This window comes from Lathamus discolor, chromosome Z (assembly GCF_037157495.1).
Source record: "Lathamus discolor isolate bLatDis1 chromosome Z, bLatDis1.hap1, whole genome shotgun sequence".
Classification (NCBI taxonomy): Eukaryota; Metazoa; Chordata; class Aves; order Psittaciformes; family Psittacidae; genus Lathamus; species Lathamus discolor.
In genome coordinates, this window is record NC_088909.1 from 101,992,869 (window position 1) to 102,014,775 (window position 21,907).

Sequence of the window (21,907 nt, forward strand, 5' to 3'; positions counted from 1 at the left end):
GAGGACTTGTATCTCCATCCCCAACTCCCAAAGATGTTTTTTTACATTAAACTATTTCCTGTTCCTCCCAAATAGCCCCAGGAGATAAACCTCACACAAGCTGAGTTAACAACAGGTCTCACTCTGCTACTAAAAGTATTCCCACTTCACGTGATTAAAATACAGCCACCCCACTAAAATCCAATGGAACAAAAAATATGCCTCCACTATCAGCAGTAATAACTTTCCATTCTCAACAAGTCCCCCAGTAATCACTCCCACAACAAGCATGAAGAGCTACGCCATACCCCACGTCAATCCCCCCAGGCTTGTGGAAAAGGCTCAGTTGCCATGAGAAAGAATAAACAGAACCCTCCAACATGCCATCCGAATAAACCATAAATCATATCACAGATATAAAAAGGTACAGCCTTCCAGTAGGTAAAGGGGGGCTACAGGAAATCTGGGCTTTTTACAAAGGCAGGTAGTGACAGGACAAGGGGGAATGGGTTCAACCTGACAGAGGGGAGATTGAGGTGAGCTCTTGGGCAGAAGTTGTTCCCTGTGAGGGTGCTGAGGCGCTGGCACAGGGTGCCCAGAGAAGCTGTGGCTGCCCCATCCCTGGCAGTGTTCAAGGCCAGGTTGGACACGGGGGCTTGGAGCAACCTGCTCTAGTGGAAGGTGTCCCTGCCTGCGGCAGGGGGTTGGAACTGGATGAGCTTTTAAGTCCCTCCCAACCAAAACCACCCTGTGATCCTATGAAAAGAAGCCTCCAAACTGAATAACCACCTATACCCCACTATGGATACCAAAATCAAACCACCCACTCTGTAACAGGGCGAGGGGTTAGACGCAACAGCGAACTCATCCAAAACAAAACATATCCCTAAAAACAAAGTACAAATTAGGTCACGCCAGTTCCCGCTTGGCTTCTCCCCAAGGTCTATGGCCTGAGAAGCACATCGTCACAACCCCAGCGACCAGAACACGAACAGAACGTCCCCCCGACATTAACCTTAACGTGACCGGCCGCCGGCGGGTGGCGGGGACCGAACTGCCGGTCCCAGCAGGGAGCTCCGGGCCGGGATGGGGGCCGGTCCGTGGCTGGGGGGGGCCGGTCCGCGGCGGGGCGGGGCTGCGCCGCGGGGAGCGCCCAACCCCGGAACCGCTGCAGCCGCCGCCGGCCGCGCTCGGCCCCGGTGCCCCGCTGCCGGTAAGTGCGGGGTCCCCGGTGCGGTGGGGAGGATGCAGCAGCCCCCGGGCGGGTTTGGGGTGCGCGGCCCCGGGGTGGGGGGGGGGGGGTGACCGCGGCTGGAGGCAGAGACCGGGGAGCCCCGTCCCGCAGAGCGCAGGGAGCGGGGTCGGGAGGGCCCGCGGGAGCGCGGTGTCGCGGTCACCCTGAGCGTGCGGGGCAGCCGGCCGGGGTGTAGGAGCTGCGCAAGCGTTTCTTGCGGAGGGTGGGAGGCTTGCAGGCTGGAGAACGTTAGCAGAGCTCGGAGACACGTCCCCGGCTCCGCTTGCAAGGTGCGGCTCCAACTTCTGCCGCTAGACAGATGCTTGGCAGTGAAAACTTGAGCAGATGGGGTTTGCAGCAGGTTGTGCAGTGTGCCGGGTTGGGTTTAGAGAGCTTTCTGGGACGGCTCCTCCATCAGCAAGTGCTGGCAGAGGCAATGAGTGGCCAAAACTGGTTTAGAAAGCATAAATCCTTTCTCTTTCTGTTTCCTTCTTGGGATCACCTAAAGGGCACCTGGCGCAGCAGGTACCCACAGCCCAGTGGCGGCTGAGGGCTGAGGTTTGTGTCTCCATGGCTGCATCTGCACATGAAGGAGCTGCCAGCGGAACCACTTTAAGGGATTGATGATTGCATTGGGCCTAAGGTTGTCCAGCATCCTTGACTGTTGTACGCAGATGCAAATTTGGAGTCCTGAGTCACCAGTTCAACTCCATTGCCACCCTCTGGAGCTGGAGTTTCATGGTGATTTGATGTCTGGAAAATAGCAGGGGCTATGCCACTGGGATGTGCTTAGGTTTCCATTTCTTCCCCATATCGCGTTGTAGCACTTGGATGCTGGAGTGAGCTTGTGTTTCAACTTGTCTCAGCATCTGAAATGTTGAGCGCTCCCAAAGCGCTGAATCAGCTCTTTAAAGAAGGGATCTGGGGAGAGTAAAATGGGGCACCAAGCCCGACTGTGGGGTGGTTTTGTCTTGGAGGATGGAGACGAGCAAGAGCGAGATGAATGCTAGCAGCAGCACTGGGGAGAAGGCTGTTGGAGTGATAGGGTGGTAGATGATGGACATCTCGTACCAGCAGGAAGTGGACTGGGGGAACAAAAGACACCAAAATCTTCATGGCTGTGTATCATACACAGCACATGTGGGAAATGAAATAAGCTAATAGAATCATAGAATGGTTTGGGTTGAAAAGGACCTTAAGATCACCCAGTTCCAATCCCCCGCCATTGGCAGCAACACCTCACACTGTATCATGTCACCCAAGGTTCTGTCCAGCCTGGCCTTGAACACTGCCAGGGATGGAGCAGCCACAACTTCCTTGGGCAACCCATTCCAGTGCCTCACCACCCTCACAGGGAGGAACTTCAGCCTTATATCTAACCTAAATCTCCCATTTAATCTTATACCCATTACCCTTTGTACTATCGCCACAGTCCCTGATGAAGAGTCCCTCCCCAGCATCCGTATAGGCCCCCTTCAGATAGTGGAAGGCTGCTCTGAGGTCTCCACGCAGCCTTCTCTTCTCCAGGCTGAACAGCCCCAACTTCCTCAGCCTGTCTTCATACGGGAGGTGCTCCAGTCCCCTGATCATCCTCGTGGCCTCCTCTGGACTTGCTCCAACAGCTCCATGTCCTTCTTATGATGGGGTCACCAGAACTACACACAGTGCTTCAAGTGAGGTCTCATGAGAGCAGAGGGGCAGGATCACCTCCCTCGACCTGATAGTCATGCTTTTTTTAACAGCAGACTGATGCTTTGCACTGGGGGTTCATAAGCCTGCCTGCTGGACCAGCCCTGCTGGGCCACAACCTTTCCTCTTCCTGGCTCCTCTGATGGGATCGATGAAATTATACTGCAGTTACTGCTTTTATTTCTTTTTTGGGTAGAGATTTGTATCATCCCAGTATGCTGGCATGTAGAACTCCTTGTGTTTGGTGTTTCACCACTGTCAGGCGCAAGCTGGGTGAGTTTCATGAGCGCCTCCCCAAGAGCCGCTGGCCCCACAAGTGCCTAGGAGCTGGCTGCTGGGCTCAGGGCTACCCCATGGACTGCAGCCTTGGGGTCAGGCTGCCCCCTGCTCCCCCAGGTGCTGTAGGACATCTCCGAGATGGACACAGATATGTCCTTGAAGGGAGAGCACTGGAGCTTTCTCTCCCACATGTCCAATGCACTTTGGAGCTAGAGAGCTCACTTGTGTTCTGTCTCCACAAATCCTTGCAGCTCAGACAAACTGATGTGCCTCCAGGCAGGGCAGAGCCAGAGCCCTTGGTCATGCTTTAGTCATGAGCGGGCAGCACTGCAAGTGGTATGCAGGGTTAAAGTGAAAACCGAGCTAATTAAAACTTCATCTTGCTAATTAGCACAGGGTGAACACCAAAGTCAGTGTTGTGAAGGGGGAATTGTCAGGGGTGTTAAATATTAAGTCATCTGCTGCCACAGCTGACTCCAGCGAGTTTTTTGTATTCATGGCCAGACACTAGATGAGGTGTCTAAATGGGTTTGGAGCATCCCTTGACATTGGCAGCTTTAAGGGACATAACTGGGCTGTAAACTGATGATTCCTACAATATAGGTGAATGTATTTAAGGCTGGGCAGAGTTAATGCCACAGCTTCAGATCTCCTGTCTGCTCTCGCGGACAGAGCAAGGTGCTGTCAGCCTGTCTGCACTTTGCGGATGAGCTCTGTACCTACGCGGCCACCTCGGATTTGGGGTTTATCCTCTGGCTTCCCGGTGCTGTTTAACCCTGGCTTACAAACCAGCCAGCGGCAGCGGGGGCTGCTTGTTTCCTTTCGCTCACGGCACCCTCGTCACCCTGCTGAATCATGACTCCGCTTAAAACCACACCACTTGAGAAAGGAAAGAAGCAAAACCCCGGGTTGGTTTTGACTTTGCTTTCCGATCCCGGAGAGCCTGCGAATGCAAGCGCGGGGGAGCCTTTGCCAGCTCACCTGGCAGGAAGGTGAGATGCCAGCCTGAGCGCCGCGCCTCCGAGTGCTCGTGCCCTTTGCGGCACGGTGCTGTCTGCGGCAGCCGCCTCTTGGCCGGGTGTCGCTGCCTCAGCACACCCCGACCGGAGGGCTGGCTGCTCACGCATCCGTCGCGGTGCCTGAGGAACACGCCGGTGACGTGCTGGTCCCCTCCTCCTGCCCAGGACACACGCTGCTCGGGCCGCAGCCAGCTCGTAGCCTCAAGGCACCCTGAGCGATGGAGAGGACGGAGCTGGTGGCGATGCGGAGACGTAGCAGCAATCAGGTTTTGTGTGCTTAAAAAGACGTCTGTGGTGGAGACAGGCGGCAGGCAGCGATCCCCGAGAGGCAATGGATGGGTGAGTACCAGTTCCAGGTCCCCGGCGGGATGAGCTGCCTCCTCAGGGCTTTCCCTACCCAGCACCTGAGTGATATGCAGGCAGCAGCCCCGAGAGCAAGCATGGGTCACTTCGCAGGAGTGACCCCACTGCACCCCTACTACAGCCTTTTAAACCAGGCAGTGTCATTCCCTGCTGCGACCTCAGCAGGCACGGTGAAGGTGGGGATCCCCTTGGAAGGGGGCACTGTATCCCCCACACTGTCCCTGTCCTGCTAAAGCAGAGTCAGTGCCGCTGGCTGGGGGACAGGGGTCTCTGCCACCCACAGTAACCCCAGCGTGGGTTGTGCGCTGCAGGGACAAACCCAGGGCCCCGGGGTGATCCTGTGCAGTACTTGAGGTGATCCTTGTGGTTGGCTGTGTGGGGCTGAGGGAGGAATTGGTGTCTCTGACCCACGGTGGGTGTGTATATGGAGCAGTGTGGGGATCAGCCCTGTGCCCTGTTCTGGTACCGGGTGCCCCTGCCTGTCCTACCAGCTCCCATCAGTGACAAGCGTCTGGAATGGTGATTTCACACTTCATCACTCCAGAAAGCCCTACAGAGAACTCCAGTGCTGCTAGAGACCCCTCAAAGGGAAATTAAACCCATGGGGAGTGTTGCTCATCCCCCATCTCAGGTTTGCAAAGTCCCTTTTGTAAGGCTGGTCCCCCGTGGCAGATTGCAGAGTGGGCACGTGGAAGTTTTTCACCCCCACAGCTGTTCTGCGGAGAAGTAATTTCCCCTTTAATTTGCCATCCTAATTCCCTGCTCTTTTATGGAGTTGGAGATGCCTCCCAATGAAGTCTGAAGCGTTTCCTCAGCTCAACTCCTGTCAAGATGTCTGGGGAGGAGGTGGCAGCACCTTGTACCAGAGGCGAGGGTTTCCCAGCATCCCAGTGTGCAAAATGCATATGTGTCCCTGGCAAAACCATTACCCCAGCATGGTTCAGACCTGACCCTGCCAGGGCAACAGGGACCAATTACATGTTATTGACCCTCTTTAAACGAATGTCCTAATTGCAAAGTTGCTGGGGTTAGTGGTGCTGTGGGTCTCGCAGCCTGTGGTTAGCAGCAGTGTTGGTAAAAATAGAAGCGGTCAAAAAATGGAGTTTTATTTTTACTCCTTAAAGTGTGTCCTGCTCAGATGTGTTGCTTTCACCTCGAGCTGAGGCAAGATGCCTCGCTGCTCCCACAGAGCAGGAAGAAAAAGCTGTGTTTTGGGTCATCTGGGACGCTCCAGCGCAGCAAGCTGTAAACATGCTGTTTGGCTTTGAAACCCTCCCATTTTCTGTTTTGTGTTTTTTTTGTTTCCTTGAGGAGCTAGAGGTCACCACAATGTCATCTTGGAGCGAAATAACATGTTTGCATTAAGGATAAAAGGTGTTGAAACAGGCTTTGCATAAGCAAAGGCACCTTTGCGGGCTGCAGCTCGTGAATGTGAGGCAGGAGGCATCTCCAGGGAGCTTGGGACTGGGAGACTTCCCAAATCACCGACTGGAGAATGTACATTTTGTTAACACTGCAAAAAAGTAGAGGGGCTGGATGGGCATAAAGCAGATCTGGGTTTTGGAGACCTCTCTAGTGCCTTGGTGTGCTGGGTGATGCCTGCAAACGCCCTTCTCCACGTCTTTATTGGAGTGGTACCCAAGTGGGTGACGTCCATCAGCCCAGGGCAGCCACAGGGGTTTGACCCTGCCCCAGACAGCAGCAGGAGCAGGATTAAATCCACCAGCTCAGACACCCAGCTTGCACATCCCTCTGAGCAGATTTGTGCCCAAGAGCCACACAAAACTGCAAAACCTGTCTTAAAAAACACATTACTTCTCTACTGGCAGCGCCAGTGACAGCTCCTGCTTGCATATCATGAGCTCCAGCCCATGGCAGGGAAAAGAAAGAAACAGCCTAAAAATAGAGCAGCTTCAAAGTAGTTCATAAATAATAAACTGGTTTCTTGAAAGGGAGAAGAAAATCCAGAAATCTTACATGGAGTGAGGAGGTGGCTGCCCCCACAGTGCCAATATTGGCCATTTTGGGGGCTTAAAGTCCCCAATGAGAGCTGGGAAAGAAAACAACACTTATTTCCTCCTTTTTTTCTTTGAAAATTTGAGAACTTTAAAAAATTATTTTCCCAAATAATTTGCAAGTCCTGCTCGGTGGAGGCTGCATTTTACATTTTCCTCTCTTGAGCGTTGCAGTCCCCAGATATCGCACACATGAGACAGAGGCATAGTGACAGGTATTCGCATCTCTTTCTCCAGCATCCCAAAAATTCCCAGTGCTGAGAGGGAGGGATCTCATTTGAGATCAGTATAGCCATCTGTATTTCCAGAAGCATCCTGCTAGTTGCAGCTTTGCTCATCTGTGCTGAATTTGGCCAAAACCCTTCTTCAGTTATTATATATGTCCCATTAAATTAGTATTATTATGCCCTTAAATTATTATATATGCCCGATTGCTGGCAGTGTTCAAGGCCAGGTTGGATGGGGCTTGGAGCAACCTGGTCTAGTGGAAGGTGTCGCTGCCCATGGTAGGAGATTGGAACTGGACGAGCTTTGAGGTCCCTTCCAACTGAAACCACTCTATGATTTATCAAACCTTCCTTCCCACCATCACTGATACAATCCTGCACAGCTTCTGGTTCACTCTAAATGCCAAGGCGGGGTTAATAGAGGGGGTGAAGGCTTATCCCAATCACAGCATCTTCCCACCACCATCTCCTCCCTGCCTTTATTGCCCAATTCTTGCTGGGCACAGCTGGCCTCACATCACATATGCTGGTGGTGGGGGCCCTGTTCCCCTCCTGGGGGCAGGATCCTGCTCTGGGTGACACAGTTGTGACACAGGAGTGATTGGAGCTGACCCCATCCCGTGCTGAAGCTCACTGCTGGCGAGTGAGGGCTCTGCGGGACTTGGACACGGGACAAGTCATTTAGCTAAACCTATCGCCTGTTCAGGCTAATCGCTTCCTAATGCCGCTGTAATCCCATTTAAAGCAACTGGCAGTCGAGAAAGTTACCAGCTCCCAGGGGAAGGTTAAAATGACACGGCCAGTTACAAAAAAATATCCCCAGCTGCAAAGTCTGGCCCAATACATGGTTCAAGATGAATATAAAATGCTGCATGTTTTGTTGAGCCTGTGCAAAGATGTCACGCTGGGTTTACACTGGGGCATACCCACAGTGGAGTAGGAGCCCTTTCTGCTTTAATTGTCCTGTTTAAGGGAGACAGATCTGTTCAAGCTACAGGGTAAATGTGCTCCAGCTTGTCACACCTCTGGCAGGGAGAGGGTTCAGTATTTCATTTTGGATTCTTTCTTCCTCTCTTTCAAAAAACACAGCCCATTCAGATGGAGTGACTGCAACCAGCATCGTTTGTGCCCACACAGAGTGGTTTTTTCCTCCTTTTTGTCCTGAGCTGACAGGTTTATGGCCAGGTACTGGCCAGTGTGCCTGCATCCGTACAGCTCCTCTCCTTCCCCTGCTCCTGCATCAGGCTTGTTTCTCACTCCTCTCTGTCCTGACTTTACTTTTCCCCTCTGGATTCCAGGCGCTGGGCTTGGCCAAGCCCATCCAGCCCGCGGCCAAGGGAAAGCCGTTCAGCTCCTGGCACAGCCCGCTTCCCTGGGGCCGCACAGGGGGAGCAGGCTGGAGCTGAAACACAGCACAGAGCAGTGCTGGATAGAGGAAAAGCCCTTTGGAGGCCCTGCGCCACTCACTCCCCAGTACATTAGCTTTTCTCCCATCTGGAGCCATTGCAGGGGTCTGTGTGCACGGCAGGAGCATTCTGATGCTGGTGCAGTCTCTCCACACACCCCATGCATGCAACCCCCAAACCAGCAGTGAACCACCGTTTCCTCAGCCCCGTCTGGCCATCCTGGAGCTGTGGAGATGCAGGGATTTACCTACCTTCGCTGCAAAGCACCAGCAGGCTGGGGCAGCCAGGACATGCCGGCTACGGGGAGCGGATGGTGCTGTGGATAAACTGAGTTTAAATCTGCCAGGGAGGCAGTTTGATTAAAATTAGGCGTGCTGCTTGGAATTCATTATATGGTGTCCTTTTCCATGGCTGTTAGTTAGCCCTGTCCCTTAATCTGTCAGTGGGGCTGAGGGATCTCCTGCTCATCCTCCTTCTACCCGCTCCCTGTCTCCGCAGAAAGTCTTCCAAACAAAAGAGCAGTAATTACGGCAATGATTTGGTCCTTGTTGCCCTGGGGTTGTTATACATGTGTGGCTCAAGGGTGTTCTTTGCACGTGTTGTCTGACCAGGGTAACTGGAGATGGTATCTGGTACTCGGCGTACAGCTACAGGCAGTGAGGGGCCAAGGGGAGCTAGTGAAATTGAGACGGCAAATGGATGACAAGCCATACCTTGATTCAAAAGCTATGCTGAGACTATTTATATATGCTCTTCTTTTTCAGAGACAGGTGCTGTGGGGCTCAGTGGAGGTGGGAACTTTCCTAACAACCCGTTTTCTTCTCCCGAGAGCACCGGGATTGCTGCAAAGAGATCTTCCTTCCCACACCTCTGGAAAAAGTATAGGGAAAAGGGAGCACCATGTACACCTTCCTGCCTGAGAACTTCACGCCAGTGAAGCAGAAGCCATCCAAAGAGCTGAGGCCCATGCTCGGCGCCATCCTGCTGGGCCTCATCCTGTTCATTGCCGCAGTGGTGGCCTGGTGCTACTACACGGTGTCCCTGCGGAAGGCGGAGCGGCTCAAGACGGAGCTGATGGACCTGCGCGCGGACGGCTTCGTCATCAGGAACCAGCACGGGGAGGTGGTGTTCCGGCTGGCGTTCCGCTCGGGCAGCCTGGACCTGGAGTCGTGCTCCAAGGAGGGCGAGATCCTGAGCTGCACGCGCTCGGGCCGGGGGCCGCTCAACTTCTTCATCCAGACGGTGAGGCCCAAGGACACGGTGATGTGCTACCGCGTGCGCTGGGAGGAGCTGGCGGACGGCCCCGCCGTGGAGCACACCATGTTCTGGGAGGACGCGCACTGGTACGGGGGCTCCGAGATGAGCACCCAGCACTGGCCCATCCGCCTGGCCGGCTACCAGGAGCCCGTGCCCTACGTGACCAGCGACGTCTACTCCTTCCGCGACAGCTTTGGCGGCATCCTCGAGCGCTACTGGCTCTCCTCCAAGGCGGCCGCCATCAAGATCAACGACTCCGTGCCCTTCCACCTGGGCTTCAACGCCACCGAGCGCACCCTCTTCTTCCAGGCTCGCTACAAGGACTCTCCCTACAAGCCCCCGCCGGGGCAGCAGCCCTTCCCCGAGCTCAGCTACCGCGTCTGCGTGGGCTCCGACATCACCTCCATCCACAAGTACATGGTGCGCAGGTACTTCAACAAGCCCTCCAAGATCCCTGCCGAGAACGCCTTCCGATACCCAATATGGTCCACGTGGGCCCTCTACAAGAATGATATTGACCAGGATAAACTCTTGCGATTCGCCGAAAAGATCAGAAAGTACCGTTTTAACTGCAGCCACATAGAAATTGATGACATGTACACACAAGCCTATGGGGACTTTGACTTTGACCCCGTCAAGTTCCCCAATGTGACAGAGATGTTTGCAAAACTGAGGGAAGATGGGTTTAAGGTCACCCTATGGACTCACCCTTTCATAAACTACAATTCCTCCAATTTTGGGGTGGGAATCGAGCGTCAGCTGTTCATCAAGGAGCCCTCAGGGCGACTGCCGGCCATGGTGGAGTGGTGGAATGGCATTGGGGCCATCTTGGACTTCACCAACCCGGCAGCCCGGGACTGGTTCCAGAGCCACCTGCGCCAGCTCCGACACAAGTACGGCATCTCGTCCTTCAAGTTTGATGCGGGCGAGACCAGCTACCTGCCCAAGCAGTTCAGCACCTTCCGCCCGCTCTCGGACCCCAGCATTTGGTCGCGGCGCTACACGGAGATGGCCATCCCCTTCTACGAGCTGGCCGAGGTGCGCGTGGGCTACCAGTCACAGAACATCTCCTGCTTCTTCCGCATCATTGACCGCGACTCTGTCTGGGGCTACGAGCTCGGCCTCAAGTCTCTTATCCCCACTGTGCTCACCATCAGCATGCTGGGGTACCCCTTCATATCTGCTGACATGATCGGAGGGAATTTTTTCCCCAACAAGACAGATGGAGCGGTGGAGATTCCGGACCGGGAGCTGTACGTGCGGTGGCTGGAGCTGTCAGCCTTCATGCCCTCCATGCAGTTCTCCATCCCGCCCTGGCTCTATGACAAGGAAGTGGTGGAGATCGCGCAGAAGTTCACGGAGCTCCACGAGTCGCTGGTGGCCCCGCTGCTGCTGGAGCTGGCCGGGGAGGTCACCGACACGGGGGACCCCATCATCCGTCCCATCTGGTGGATCTCGCCCCGCGACGAGGCCACGCACAGGATCGACTCCCAGTTCCTCATCGGGGACACCCTCATGGTGGCTCCTGTGCTGGAGATGGGCAAGCAGGAGCGTGACGTCTACCTGCCGGCGGGCAAGTGGCGCAGCTACAAGGGGGAGTTGTTTGAGAAGACCCCGGTGCTGCTCACGGACTATCCTGTTGACCTGGATGAAGTCGCCTATTTCCTCTGGGTTTCCTAAGAGCTTTCTCCATCACTTTTGGGGATCACCATGCCTTACCTAGGACTATGTCATACATAACAGTTCTAATTGCACATTTAGTTTGAGACTGGGGATGAGGAATGGAATTAAAAGGACTCACTGTCCTTGGGGTAATTTTTTTTATTCGAAGGGGGGGTGATTTTTCCTATTAATTCGTTCATTATGGGAGACTCCAGCTGGGTTCCAGTATGCAGAATTTTCTCTGTACAGGTCAAGATGCAGTTATCAGTCTGTCTGCAGGCACATAGTAAACCCAATTCTTTTTCAGTTCCCAAGTATTTCAAGAGGTGGAGGTTGTTTAGTGCCAGTGGGAATGTTTCTTATCTCGTGGGAGGACATGGGAGTGTGTGACGTGGGAGGGTTGCTACAGCAGAGCCTGCCGTAAGTTTTATAATAAGGCAAGCATATTTAAATTGGCTTTTTTTTAAGAGCAGAAGACAAACTAGAGATACATACACATGCGCATTTTTTTCCCCTTTTGGTCTAGTGTTGCACTGGACTAACATTTGCCCCATGCTCCTGCTTTCCCTGGTACCAGGCAGGCCAGTTTACTCACGTGATATCCAGGTATTAACTGTACAGGCTGCATGTTGCTTCCTGCACCCCACCTCCTTGCTGATTTAACCCCAGCTGCTAGGCACTCGCTTGTGTGTTTTGCCTCGGGTGTCAACATTGCCTTTCCTAGAACAGCACCGTCCCTACCAGCATGCCCCATTAGTCTTTATAAAGCATTTATGTCCCCGCGTCATTACATGATTATCCTGCTGATACCATCCGCTTGGGTTTTTGAGGACAGATGAGCTTTCAGGTTTGTTGCTGGCAGGACTGCCTGGAGCAAAGCCCTGCTCCAAAAGAACGTGCGGCTCTTCCCTGGCAACAGCTGGTTCCGGTGAGGGAGCGGCACACGCCTCGGGTTGGCGGTGACGTTTGCTGCTAGCCAGCTTGCTGGTGGGTGGAAAACACCGGCTTTCGCGCTGATGGGTCTGTGCCAGCGGGTGTTCTCGCTGCACCCGCGGAAATGTCCTCATCTACCATGAATTTAACCCAATATCCATCTCTGTCTCAGGTTAGAGGTGATCATTTTGTTGAGGTTTTCTTCTGAAGCAGCCCTCCTCTCTCCCTGGCAGAATTAGGAACCGTCCTCAAGCAGTGTTTGTGGTGCTCGAGGCAGGGTTGTTGTCAGAGATGCTTGAGGGGACATGGTGTGATGTGGTCCTGCATTCCAAGTCCCTGCAGCCGGCATGGAGCTGCAGAGATGTCTCTTTTCCGGTTTTCCCGTTTGTTTTTTTAGGGGAAGATGCATTTACAGAGAGCTGTGGGCAATCTCTGAGACAAAGAAAACAGGAATGAGGCCTGGAAGCCTTCCTCCCCAGGGCAGGACATTCCCAGCTGTGCCCTGGTTGGGAGCATGGTTCAGCCCCTGAATTTGTAATGAGCCTCTGTATCATTGAACTGTGTTGGGTAGGAAGGTTTGGGGCACCCTGCCCAGGCTATGGCCAGCCAAGGGTCTGTGGGGCTTCCCATGGGATCGTGTCTGGGCTGAGCATGGGCCTGGTCTGAGTCTGGCACTCAGGGAGATGGTGCTGTGTTTTGGCTAGGGTTGGGTACCAGTGAGGATTTTTCTCAAAGCCCTTCTCCTGCCGCTGGCTTTGCAGGGGGCAGAGAAGGAGATGCATTAAGCCTAGGAGTGGGTTGTGGTGGCGTCCAGGAATAGAAATTTAGGTGTTTGGGGCAAAATACGAAGTGCTTTCTTAGTTAGGAAGTGAAGAAGTCCAGTTTGATGGACTCTTCGGAGCATCCCTTGAGGTCTAAATCTGCCCTGCATCATTCAGCGTTTCAGCCTGAGTGAGATGCAGGGGAGCCCTGTAGTCTCTGCCCAGCTGGAGCACAAGCATGTCTCAAAGACTGTTTCTTGTGGCTTTTAACTATGAAGGACTCAGTTTTTTCCCTGCCACCAGTGCAAATAGTGGTTATATTACAAGCTACAGCCAGCCTCTGCCAAAGGGTTCATCCTGGAGCTCTACCATCAGTCATCAGGGCACTGGCAGGATTTGGCCATTGGACCGGAGTGTGGAGGTGAAGGTAAGGAGCTCCTGGAGGTGAATCTGACCACAGCCTCCAAGGAGGACAGGGTGCAGAGTAGGCTTCTCCAGCCCCAGAAATGCATAAAGGCCACACTTTGAGGGGGTCCCTTTCCACCTTTGCTTGTGAAATCCATGTCCTTCTTTGCTATGGGAGTCACTGGGTGGAGGAGATGTTGCTGCACGGCTCATCTGCCAGTGAAGAAGTGGGATCCTTCTCACAGGACTTCATGGGAAGGATCCTAGTGTGATCAGGAAATGTTGCATGCCTTCTTCTCTTCTGTCTCTGCTGTGCCACCTATTGCATTCCTCACTTATAAGGCATGAGGCTACGTGAATGAAAACACAGCATTCCTGTTAGCATGCCTTTATCATTAAAATGATGGGAGCAGCCAGACGAGTGCCTTCAATCTCCCTGCAGTGATTTTGGGCACTGGCAGGAAGGTCATGGAGAAAATTCACCATTAGACACACTGTCTTCCTTCCCCTTCCCTCAAAAGAAAGGATTTTATTATCAAACTTTTCATTTTCTTTTATTTAACTACATGAATAAATGGGTAAGATTATGGAGTACCCTTATTATTCTAAGTGCTGTAGTTAGGGCACATTCAGTGTTCCAGCTAGGAGAAAGGGAAAGAGGTGACAAAAGACGATGCTGAAAAATGGGTGGCTCTCTGTGGCTGCATGGCACCAAGCCTTCCCTGCATGTTGGGCGGAGTCTCAGCAGTGGTGCCTCAACAGCAGGTCTCTAGGTGCCCTTTCCATCCAACTCTACCAAAACCACTGTTTCTAACACTATGCTGTAGCACTGCAGGACTTGAGAACCTCTAGGACCTCACAGACCACAAGCATTCTGTGCACAGACACCTTGGGAACTGCTGCTAGGGAGATTCCTGTGATTGACATTATGGGTCACTGGCCAAAGCAGTGTTTAGTTTAACTCAGCCAAGGAAAAGGCTGAAACAGTTTTGGGAGCTGATTCAGTCTTTTCCACTCCAGCCCACTGAGCAGCAGGCCAAAGTGCTGCCTGTGTGATTGAAGGTTGAAGCTTGCAGTGTCATGTATCGGGTTTTCTGGATGCTTGTGTTTGTACGTGCTATTGTGTGCTGGACTGTTATGCTGGTGGGTTTGTTTTTAACCACTTTTCTAATTCTTAATTGTCATGAAGACAGAACTGTAATATGAATTGCCTTGATTGATATAAAATTTTGGAAAACAAAAAGCAGTTCGACTGTGTCCATCTGTACCAAGTACATGGGCCTGGTGGTACAGGCAGATTTGGGGCTTTTTTCACCATAGACTTCATTGAAATCAGAATTGAGATTGCTGGCTTATTTAAAGCTTGCACCTTGCAGCTTTGATGTGTGTTTCAAAGGGAGGAGCTGGCAGCCACCCCACTCTTGTGTCTGCAGTGGTGTCAGGAGATAAGAATGTGGAAACAACCCACTGGATCACCCTCCTTTGCATACTGACAGCAAAGGGAATAACTGTTCTTTGGGGCTGGAGAATACCATATTCAGGCAAACCCCCACATTGCAACTGCCCCCAGGAGTGAGGACCAGACCATCACACCCCTATTTCTGCTGACATCCACCCAAAAAAGGCCCATTGAAACTGACTGGGGGGTTTATAGGTGCTGAAGAAGAGGAGCCTGCTCTTGGCTTCCCTTGGGCACTCCAGGGGTGTCCACCCATGCTCTGCCTGTCCCCAGTGCCCCTGGGGTCCCCCTTACCAGATGGTGCTGATGGTGAGGATGGAGTAGATATCTGAGGCTATGGCAGTGGCACAAAAGCAGTGAGTGAAACTCATTTAAGAGTTGCCTTGACCCACACTACCCACTTTGCCCCACACAATGTTTTTCCTGCCCTTCCTGTTGTTATGCTACTGCACAAACCACAGCCTGCCTTGTGTTCAAGGAGGTAACTATGGATGACAGCAGAGCAGTGGCTGCTGACCCACGAGATCCTGGCCAGGAGCATGTCCATCCCTGCCCAAAATCAAAGTTTTTATTAAAAGTAAGAAAAAAACCAACGGATCGGCAGGCAGAAACCAAGGCTGGGGAGCACTATGGTGAAAAGACAGCCTGACAGCAGCAGAGTCAGGTTATCCTGTGTCGTTGGGCACACGGCCAGGCTGGCAGCCTCAGGCAAAAACCAACCTCCTCAATCACAGCTCATCCTGAGCTGGGTGGAAGCTGCCAGCCTGCAAATCCCTCGCAGTGGGAGAGCCATAAAGATGCAAAATCCCAGAGGCCAAGTAGAGAAAAGCAGTGATTTTAATTTATTCTGTTATTGGTTTTTTTGTCAGTAGGACTGGACGATTTTTTTGTTCAGCGATCATTAAAGATTTAAGAGCAATATACACTCCCTTCCCTAGAAACCAGGCAGGCTGTGCTAAGCAGTGGGCTGGGCAGAGTCCCCTGTCACCAGCACCTCTAGGAAACAGCCTTTGCTTAGTGCTGGGAGTGCAAAAAAACAACCAGGACTGAAGTTAGCAAGGCAAACAAGATGTCATTCTGGCAGCACACAGCCCCAGTGCAGACAGGAGGCCATGGTGCCACCTGCACACAGGGTGCTTCTGGCATTGGTCCCCCATGGCTCCCTGTGGCTTGGCTGGCCAGGAGGAAAAGGCACTGGGGGAAAGACTGGAAAGGGATGCTGATTTGTGTGAGATATTTTTCAGCCAAATGGTACCAAGCAGCTCAAAACATCCCTGGAGTTTGCAGGAAGCCTCTGTGATGCTTGTTTAAATTCCCCCTAGCCTGTGTTGCAGGTGGGTGGAAGAGCTGTGTGTGTGCGTACGGAGCACACTGATTATAGGGCAGAGACGCAGTGTGATGGGACTGAAGCCTGGCTCTCCCATCTCTCCCCGCACCGTGACCATCAGCTTTCCACGAAGCTTTTTTCTTGCTGCAACAACAGCCAGAGGAATTTTGCTGGGGCCCACCTGGGACTCACTGGTTAGCTCAAGCCCAGCCGTTGGGAACCCTTCGGGGCTTCAAAACAGCAGCTGGGAGATGATAAAGCATTTCTGAATGCTTTCTCATCCTTAGGGGAGATACATTAGTGGAAGCCACTATCCTGGAGTAGGAGAAAGCCCATAGTAAGGAAACAGACACAGTGCGTGATCACTGGACATCACTGCCAGACCAAGACTGCTTTGCCTTTCATATCCCTGGGTTAAACTGGGGCTCTCCTTCTTCATCACCACACCAGTGATAGCACTGCTGTGGCTTCAGCTGTTTTCATAGGCATCTAGAAGATGTTCTGGCCCATCCCACATGGCACTTCTCTCGTGCCGCTGTGACCATGCAGGGTCTTGGTGGCATAATAGACCCACTGATGGGTGACAGCGGTCTGAGCTGGTTTTGAAGTGCTTCACCTGAGCATCAAACCAACTCTGGAGTGAGTATGACATTCTCCAGCTCCTATTTACATTTTATATGGACCAGCTCTTGGGCAAACCCCTAACAAAGGAGCTTTCTCCTGCCTTGGGGCAACACACAGCTTTACCTCTCAGGTGCCCACTAGCAGCATACTGGGGTCAGCAAAGGAATCATCAGTGTCTCGCTTTGGGATAGTGCATTGCAGCCCAGAGACCCCAGGACTCTCCTAAACTGCTCAGTCGTGTCACTTTTAAACTTCTCTTTGCCTAAAACCAGAGAAAATGGGACCAAAAGTGGAGTGCACACTTCAAGCCTGCAGGCACTGCTGAGACACCTACTGGAAGTCACCTCCATGAGCAGAAAGATGCCAGCTCATGTGGATCTCCATCAACACAGCTGGCATGGGGAAACTGAGGCAGCAAGGCACTTGGGCTGGTTTCCTAATTGTCTGAACGCTCTCAGGAGGATGATGGCTGAGTCCTCTCTTGGGACCTGACAGATTGCACACTTTGGCTCTAAATGTGGTCCTAAAAGACAAATGGATCCTATTAGGTCATAACCTGTGCATGCCTTGGTGCTGGGTTTTAATCTTGACTGCCATGAAATTTCAGCACAAGCTCACAGGCTCGGCTGAATGCATGCCACATGCTATAGCTTCTTTCTCCTTGCTCAGATAGCTGAAGCCATGGGAAATACAAACCCACTTACTCCTGCATCAGCACCCATCTGACAAACAGGCTGGAAACTGGGTGCCTTCATCTTTAGGATAATCACAGATTGTTTTTGTAAAAACATACTCTGCTGCAACTGCCACCTTCACTAAGTAAATGAAATTATAATATCTCAACAATCACATGTTAAACCGGGAAACAAAGGGCTGCATGTAAATTCCTTTATAAACCAGAAGCGTGCATGGCATTTCTTGCTGGGAAAAGATTACCAGCAGAAACTGTTTCTATACATTGTGCTTGTCAAACTGTAGTAACAAGGACAGCAATTCAATATATTTTAATAAGTAAGCTATTCTATAGCACTTGCCACACAAAACGAGGTCATGGTCTTTTCCTCAGATTTCATACTGAAGTATTTCTACTTTATAAACAATTAAAATTCCCAGGCCGTTAAAGTCAATGGGTCATTAATCCCTGAGGCCATTCCACAGCTAATGGAGGAGGCAGTTAGGAAACCCAGAGGAAATAGGCGACTTCATCCAGGTCAACAGGATAGTCCGTGAGCAGCACCGGGGTCTTCTCAAACAACTCCCCCTTGTAGCTGCGCCACTTGCCCGCCGGCAGGTAGACGTCACGCTCCTGCTTGCCCATCTCCAGCACAGGAGCCACCATGAGGGTGTCCCCGATGAGGAACTGGGAGTCGATCCTGTGCGTGGCCTCGTCGCGGGGCGAGATCCACCAGATGGGACGGATGATGGGGTCCCCCGTGTCGGTGACCTCCCCGGCCAGCTCCAGCAGCAGCGGGGCCACCAGCGACTCGTGGAGCTCCGTGAACTTCTGCGCGATCTCCACCACTTCCTTGTCATAGAGCCAGGGTGGGATGGAGAACTGCATGGAGGGCATGAAGGCTGACAGCTCCAGCCACCGCACGTACAGCTCCCGGTCCGGAATCTCCACCGCTCCATCTGTCTTGCCAGAGAGGAAGTTTCCTCCAATCATATCTGGAAGTACAAATGGGTACCCCAGCATGCTGATGGTGAGCACGGTGGGGATGAGGGACTTGAGGCCGAGCTCGTAGCCCCAGACAGAGTCACGGTCAATGATGCGGAAGAAGCAGGAGATGTTCTGTGACTGGTAGCCCACGCGCACCTCGGCCAGCTCGTAGAAGGGGATGGCCATCTCCGTGTAGCGCCGCGACCAAATGCTGGGGTCCGAGAGCGGGCGGAAGGTGCTGAACTGCTTGGGCAGGTAGCTGGTCTCGCCCGCATCAAACTTGAAGGACGAGATGCCGTACTTGTGTCGGAGCTGGCGCAGGTGGCTCTGGAACCAGTCCCGGGCTGCCGGGTTGGTGAAGTCCAAGATGGCCCCAATGCCATTCCACCACTCCACCATGGCCGGCAGTCGCCCTGAGGGCTCCTTGATGAACAGCTGACGCTCGATTCCCACCCCAAAATTGGAGGAATCTGTGTGTATAAAGGGATGGATCCACAGGGTGACCTTAAACCCATCTTCCCTCAGTTTTGCAAACATCTCTGTCACATTGGGGAACTTGATGGGGTCAAAGTCAAAGTCCCCATAGGCTTGTGTGTACATGTCATCGATTTCTATGTGGCTGCAGTTAAAACGGTACTTCTTAATATTTCCTGCAAAATGCAGAACTTTCTCCTGCTCAATATCTTTTTTGTAGAGGGCCCACGTGGACCATATTGGGTATCGGAAGGCGTTCTCGGCAGGGATCTTGGAGGGCTTGTTGAAGTACCTGCGCACCATGTACTTGTGGATGGAGGTGATGTCGGAGCCCACGCAGACGCGGTAGCTGAGCTCGGGGAAGGGCTGCTGCCCCGGCGGGGGCTTGTAGGGAGAGTCCTTGTAGCGAGCCTGGAAGAAGAGGGTGCGCTCGGTGGCGTTGAAGCCCAGGTGGAAGGGCACGGAGTCGTTGATCTTGATGGCGGCCGCCTTGGAGGAGAGCCAGTAGCGCTCGAGGATGCCGCCAAAGCTGTCGCGGAAGGAGTAGACGTCGCTGGTCACGTAGGGCACGGGCTCCTGGTAGCCGGCCAGGCAGATGGGCCAGTGCTGGGTGCTCATCTCGGAGCCCCCGTACCAGTGCGCGTCCTCCCAGAACATGGTGTGCTCCACGGCGGGGCCGTCCGCCAGCTCCTCCCAGCGCACGCGGTAGCACATCACCGTGTCCTTGGGCCTCACCGTCTGGATGAAGAAGTTGAGCGGCCCCCGGCCCGAGCGCGTGCAGCTCAGGATCTCGCCCTCCTTGGAGCACGACTCCAGGTCCAGGCTGCCCGAGCGGAACGCCAGCCGGAACACCACCTCCCCGTGCTGGTTCCTGATGACGAAGCCGTCCGCGCGCAGGTCCATCAGCTCCGTCTTGAGCCGCTCCGCCTTCCGCAGGGACACCGTGTAGTAGCACCAGGCCACCACTGCGGCAATGAACAGGATGAGGCCCAGCAGGATGGCGCCGAGCATGGGCCTCAGCTCTTTGGATGGCTTCTGCTTCACTGGCGTGACATTTTCAGGCAAACATGTTTCTTTGCCATCCCCCTTTTGAGCATCCCCATGTTTTCCTGCACGGTGGGTAATCATGCTGTCCATTACTCCTTTTTACAGTGCCAATGCCTAGTTAGAAACTTTGCTGCTGATTTTGCTTTTCTCCAACTGGTGGACAGATAATCCAAGATGCTGCATGAAGATGCTCACAGTCTCCTTTCCAAAGTCTGGCCGCTGACACCTGCAGTGTAATTTCATGAAACAGAAGGTTATAAACAGCAGAAAACCAGTTAAATCTTGCTAATGATCTTGCTAATGGCCATAGCTCCTCTCCGTTTGTCCCTGCAGCTCTGGCTTGCTCTGCTCTGTGCAGTGACAGCCTGTCCACTGGCAGCTGGGCTGAGCTTTTTTGGAGCAGGGATATGCCAGCATTCCCACGACCCTCTCTTGGCTGCAGCCTTGCCGCGTCCTGCAGAGAAAGGGTAAAGGTGTGGAAGTCAAGCCAGAGCCTGGAGGAGAATGGGGCCAGGGAAAGGGGCTGCTTCCCAAGCATACAAACTGGATATCTCAAGCTGATCTGGTTTTATATTAATTATATGCCCTGATGTATTTCTCCTGCTGTCCACTTCTCCACATCAAATAGAGGCAGAGAAATACATCACTGAAGTGTCCAGCCTCTGCCTGCTGTTCCCCAACATCCTCCAGTGATGCAGCCAGGGAGTGATGTTTTATCTCCCTCCACTTTGCTCCTGCATGGGGGCATGGGGATGCACACACTTTGTGGCACTGCGCTGCTTCGGGATGGCTGGGCAGAGCCCTGACTGTTGTCAGTCCTGGAGCCATTACCCTAGGACAGCCCCTCTTGGCAATGGGAAAATAAGATGTTTCCCTACATCCGCCTCCCTGCTTTTTATCCTAATTCAGTTCCTGCAACTCTCAGGCTCATGCCAGGCAAGACATTATGGTGCAGTGGGGGTGGATGATATTTAGGCACAGAGTCTGGGGATGGGAATGTTAAACTGAAGTTTTTGCAAGACCAGCACTACATTAAAGTTTTGCTTTAATTCTCAGTTTTGCTGAGAAATGCACAAGAGGGTGACACACACCCCAGCTGCATCAAGCGTCACCAAGCCAGGCAATGCAGTGCAGCTCACAGCATCTGATAGAGCATCTGCTGCCAACAAAAACAACAGGCAGGAAAACCAACACAGGTGGCTCAAGGCAATGCGTTCCATAGAACTGGGCTCCCTACCGGCTTCCCTGTCCACATCATGGGGTCTGCATGCTCTGATAGGATGAAAATATGCAGGAGCAGCCTGTATGGAGAGGAAGAAAAAGAGCCAGCTTGCTCATGCAAGCTGTGCCCAGCTATACGTGCCGGGCATATTCGCCTGCACTGCCATGACATCAGTATCTAAGTATACAGAGATCATAAGCCACACCGGGAACCATTAAAATACCAGAGGTCACCAAGTTTGGTGTCAATTGCAGCGGCCTCCCAACCACCTGAATGAGCCACTCGATCAGTATTTGTAATCCAGTCTCAGTATGAGCAAGGCTTTGCTGAGAAAAAGAGGAAGAAAGGATAAAAGTGTTGGCAAGCAAGCCCTGGCAAGGGTAGGGGGGAGAGAAGGAAGGTCAGTGCTGCCCCAGGGACGGTTTTGGGGGGCAGGTTGGGCTACATGCGCAATCAGGGCACTCTGCCAGCCCCAAAGAGCTCAGAGCTGGCAGCCTTCCCGTGCTGGGCTGGCTCCTGACACAGCTGTGTAGCTCCAGTGCTGGGGGGTGGTTTCCAGACAAACCATGGTGTTTTAGCAAAACAGCCTTTTTGCTTTGAAGCTGCTTGGATGGGCTGGATCAGTCCCTGGGTGCTGCCCTCTGGGCTTTCCCCCTCTTCTTCCTTCCTCCTTTTGCCCTCCCAATCAGCCTGGAGGCAGGCATCTCCTTTAATGAGCCCTATCATTTCTCAGGGTGAGAAACAAGGAAGGGGAAGGGAGAGAGAAGCAGGGCAAGTCGATTTTCCATTAATTCTGCTTTTTCTTTTTATTTATTTTTTTATTTCCTTATGCTAAACAGCACATTAAAAAAAAAAACTAAAATGA

At 52.9% G+C, this 21,907-nt stretch overlaps 2 protein-coding genes across 5 annotated transcripts in view; one reads left to right on the plus strand and one right to left on the minus strand.

Annotated features, from left to right (window-relative positions):
• Positions 1–1,077: 1,077 nt before the first annotated feature.
• On the plus strand, positions 1,078–14,472 carry MYORG (myogenesis regulating glycosidase (putative)). 4 transcript variants are annotated; one of them, XM_065663114.1, is made up of 3 exons: positions 1,078–1,192; positions 4,366–4,539; positions 8,976–14,472. In XM_065663114.1, exon 3 carries the CDS (start codon positions 9,112–9,114, stop codon positions 11,146–11,148), a length of 2,037 nt encoding a protein of 678 aa, XP_065519186.1. In that variant the 5' UTR covers positions 1,078–1,192; positions 4,366–4,539; positions 8,976–9,111; the 3' UTR covers positions 11,149–14,472. The 4 variants fall into 4 exon arrangements, with proteins under 4 accessions (XP_065519186.1, XP_065519187.1, XP_065519183.1 ...); XM_065663115.1 differs by lacking the exon at positions 4,366–4,539; XM_065663111.1 differs by lacking the exon at positions 4,366–4,539 and having other exon boundaries at positions 1,128–1,192; positions 9,043–14,472.
• A 3,156-nt stretch (positions 14,473–17,628) lies between these two features.
• Positions 17,629–21,907, minus strand: part of LOC136005538 (myogenesis-regulating glycosidase-like) — a 31,975-nt gene continuing 27,696 nt past the window's right edge. The window contains exon 2 of the mRNA XM_065663110.1: positions 17,629–20,046. Within this exon, the coding sequence (XP_065519182.1) occupies positions 17,814–19,910 (2,097 nt within the window). The 5' untranslated portion in view covers positions 19,911–20,046 and the 3' untranslated portion in view covers positions 17,629–17,813. The remainder of the gene's footprint in view (positions 20,047–21,907) is intronic.

What these genes read in the sequence shown, in the direction of transcription:
- MYORG (XM_065663114.1), top strand. Translation starts at nt 9,112, where the DNA reads ATGTACACCTTCCTGCCTGAGAACTTCACGCCAGTGAAGCAGAAGCCA.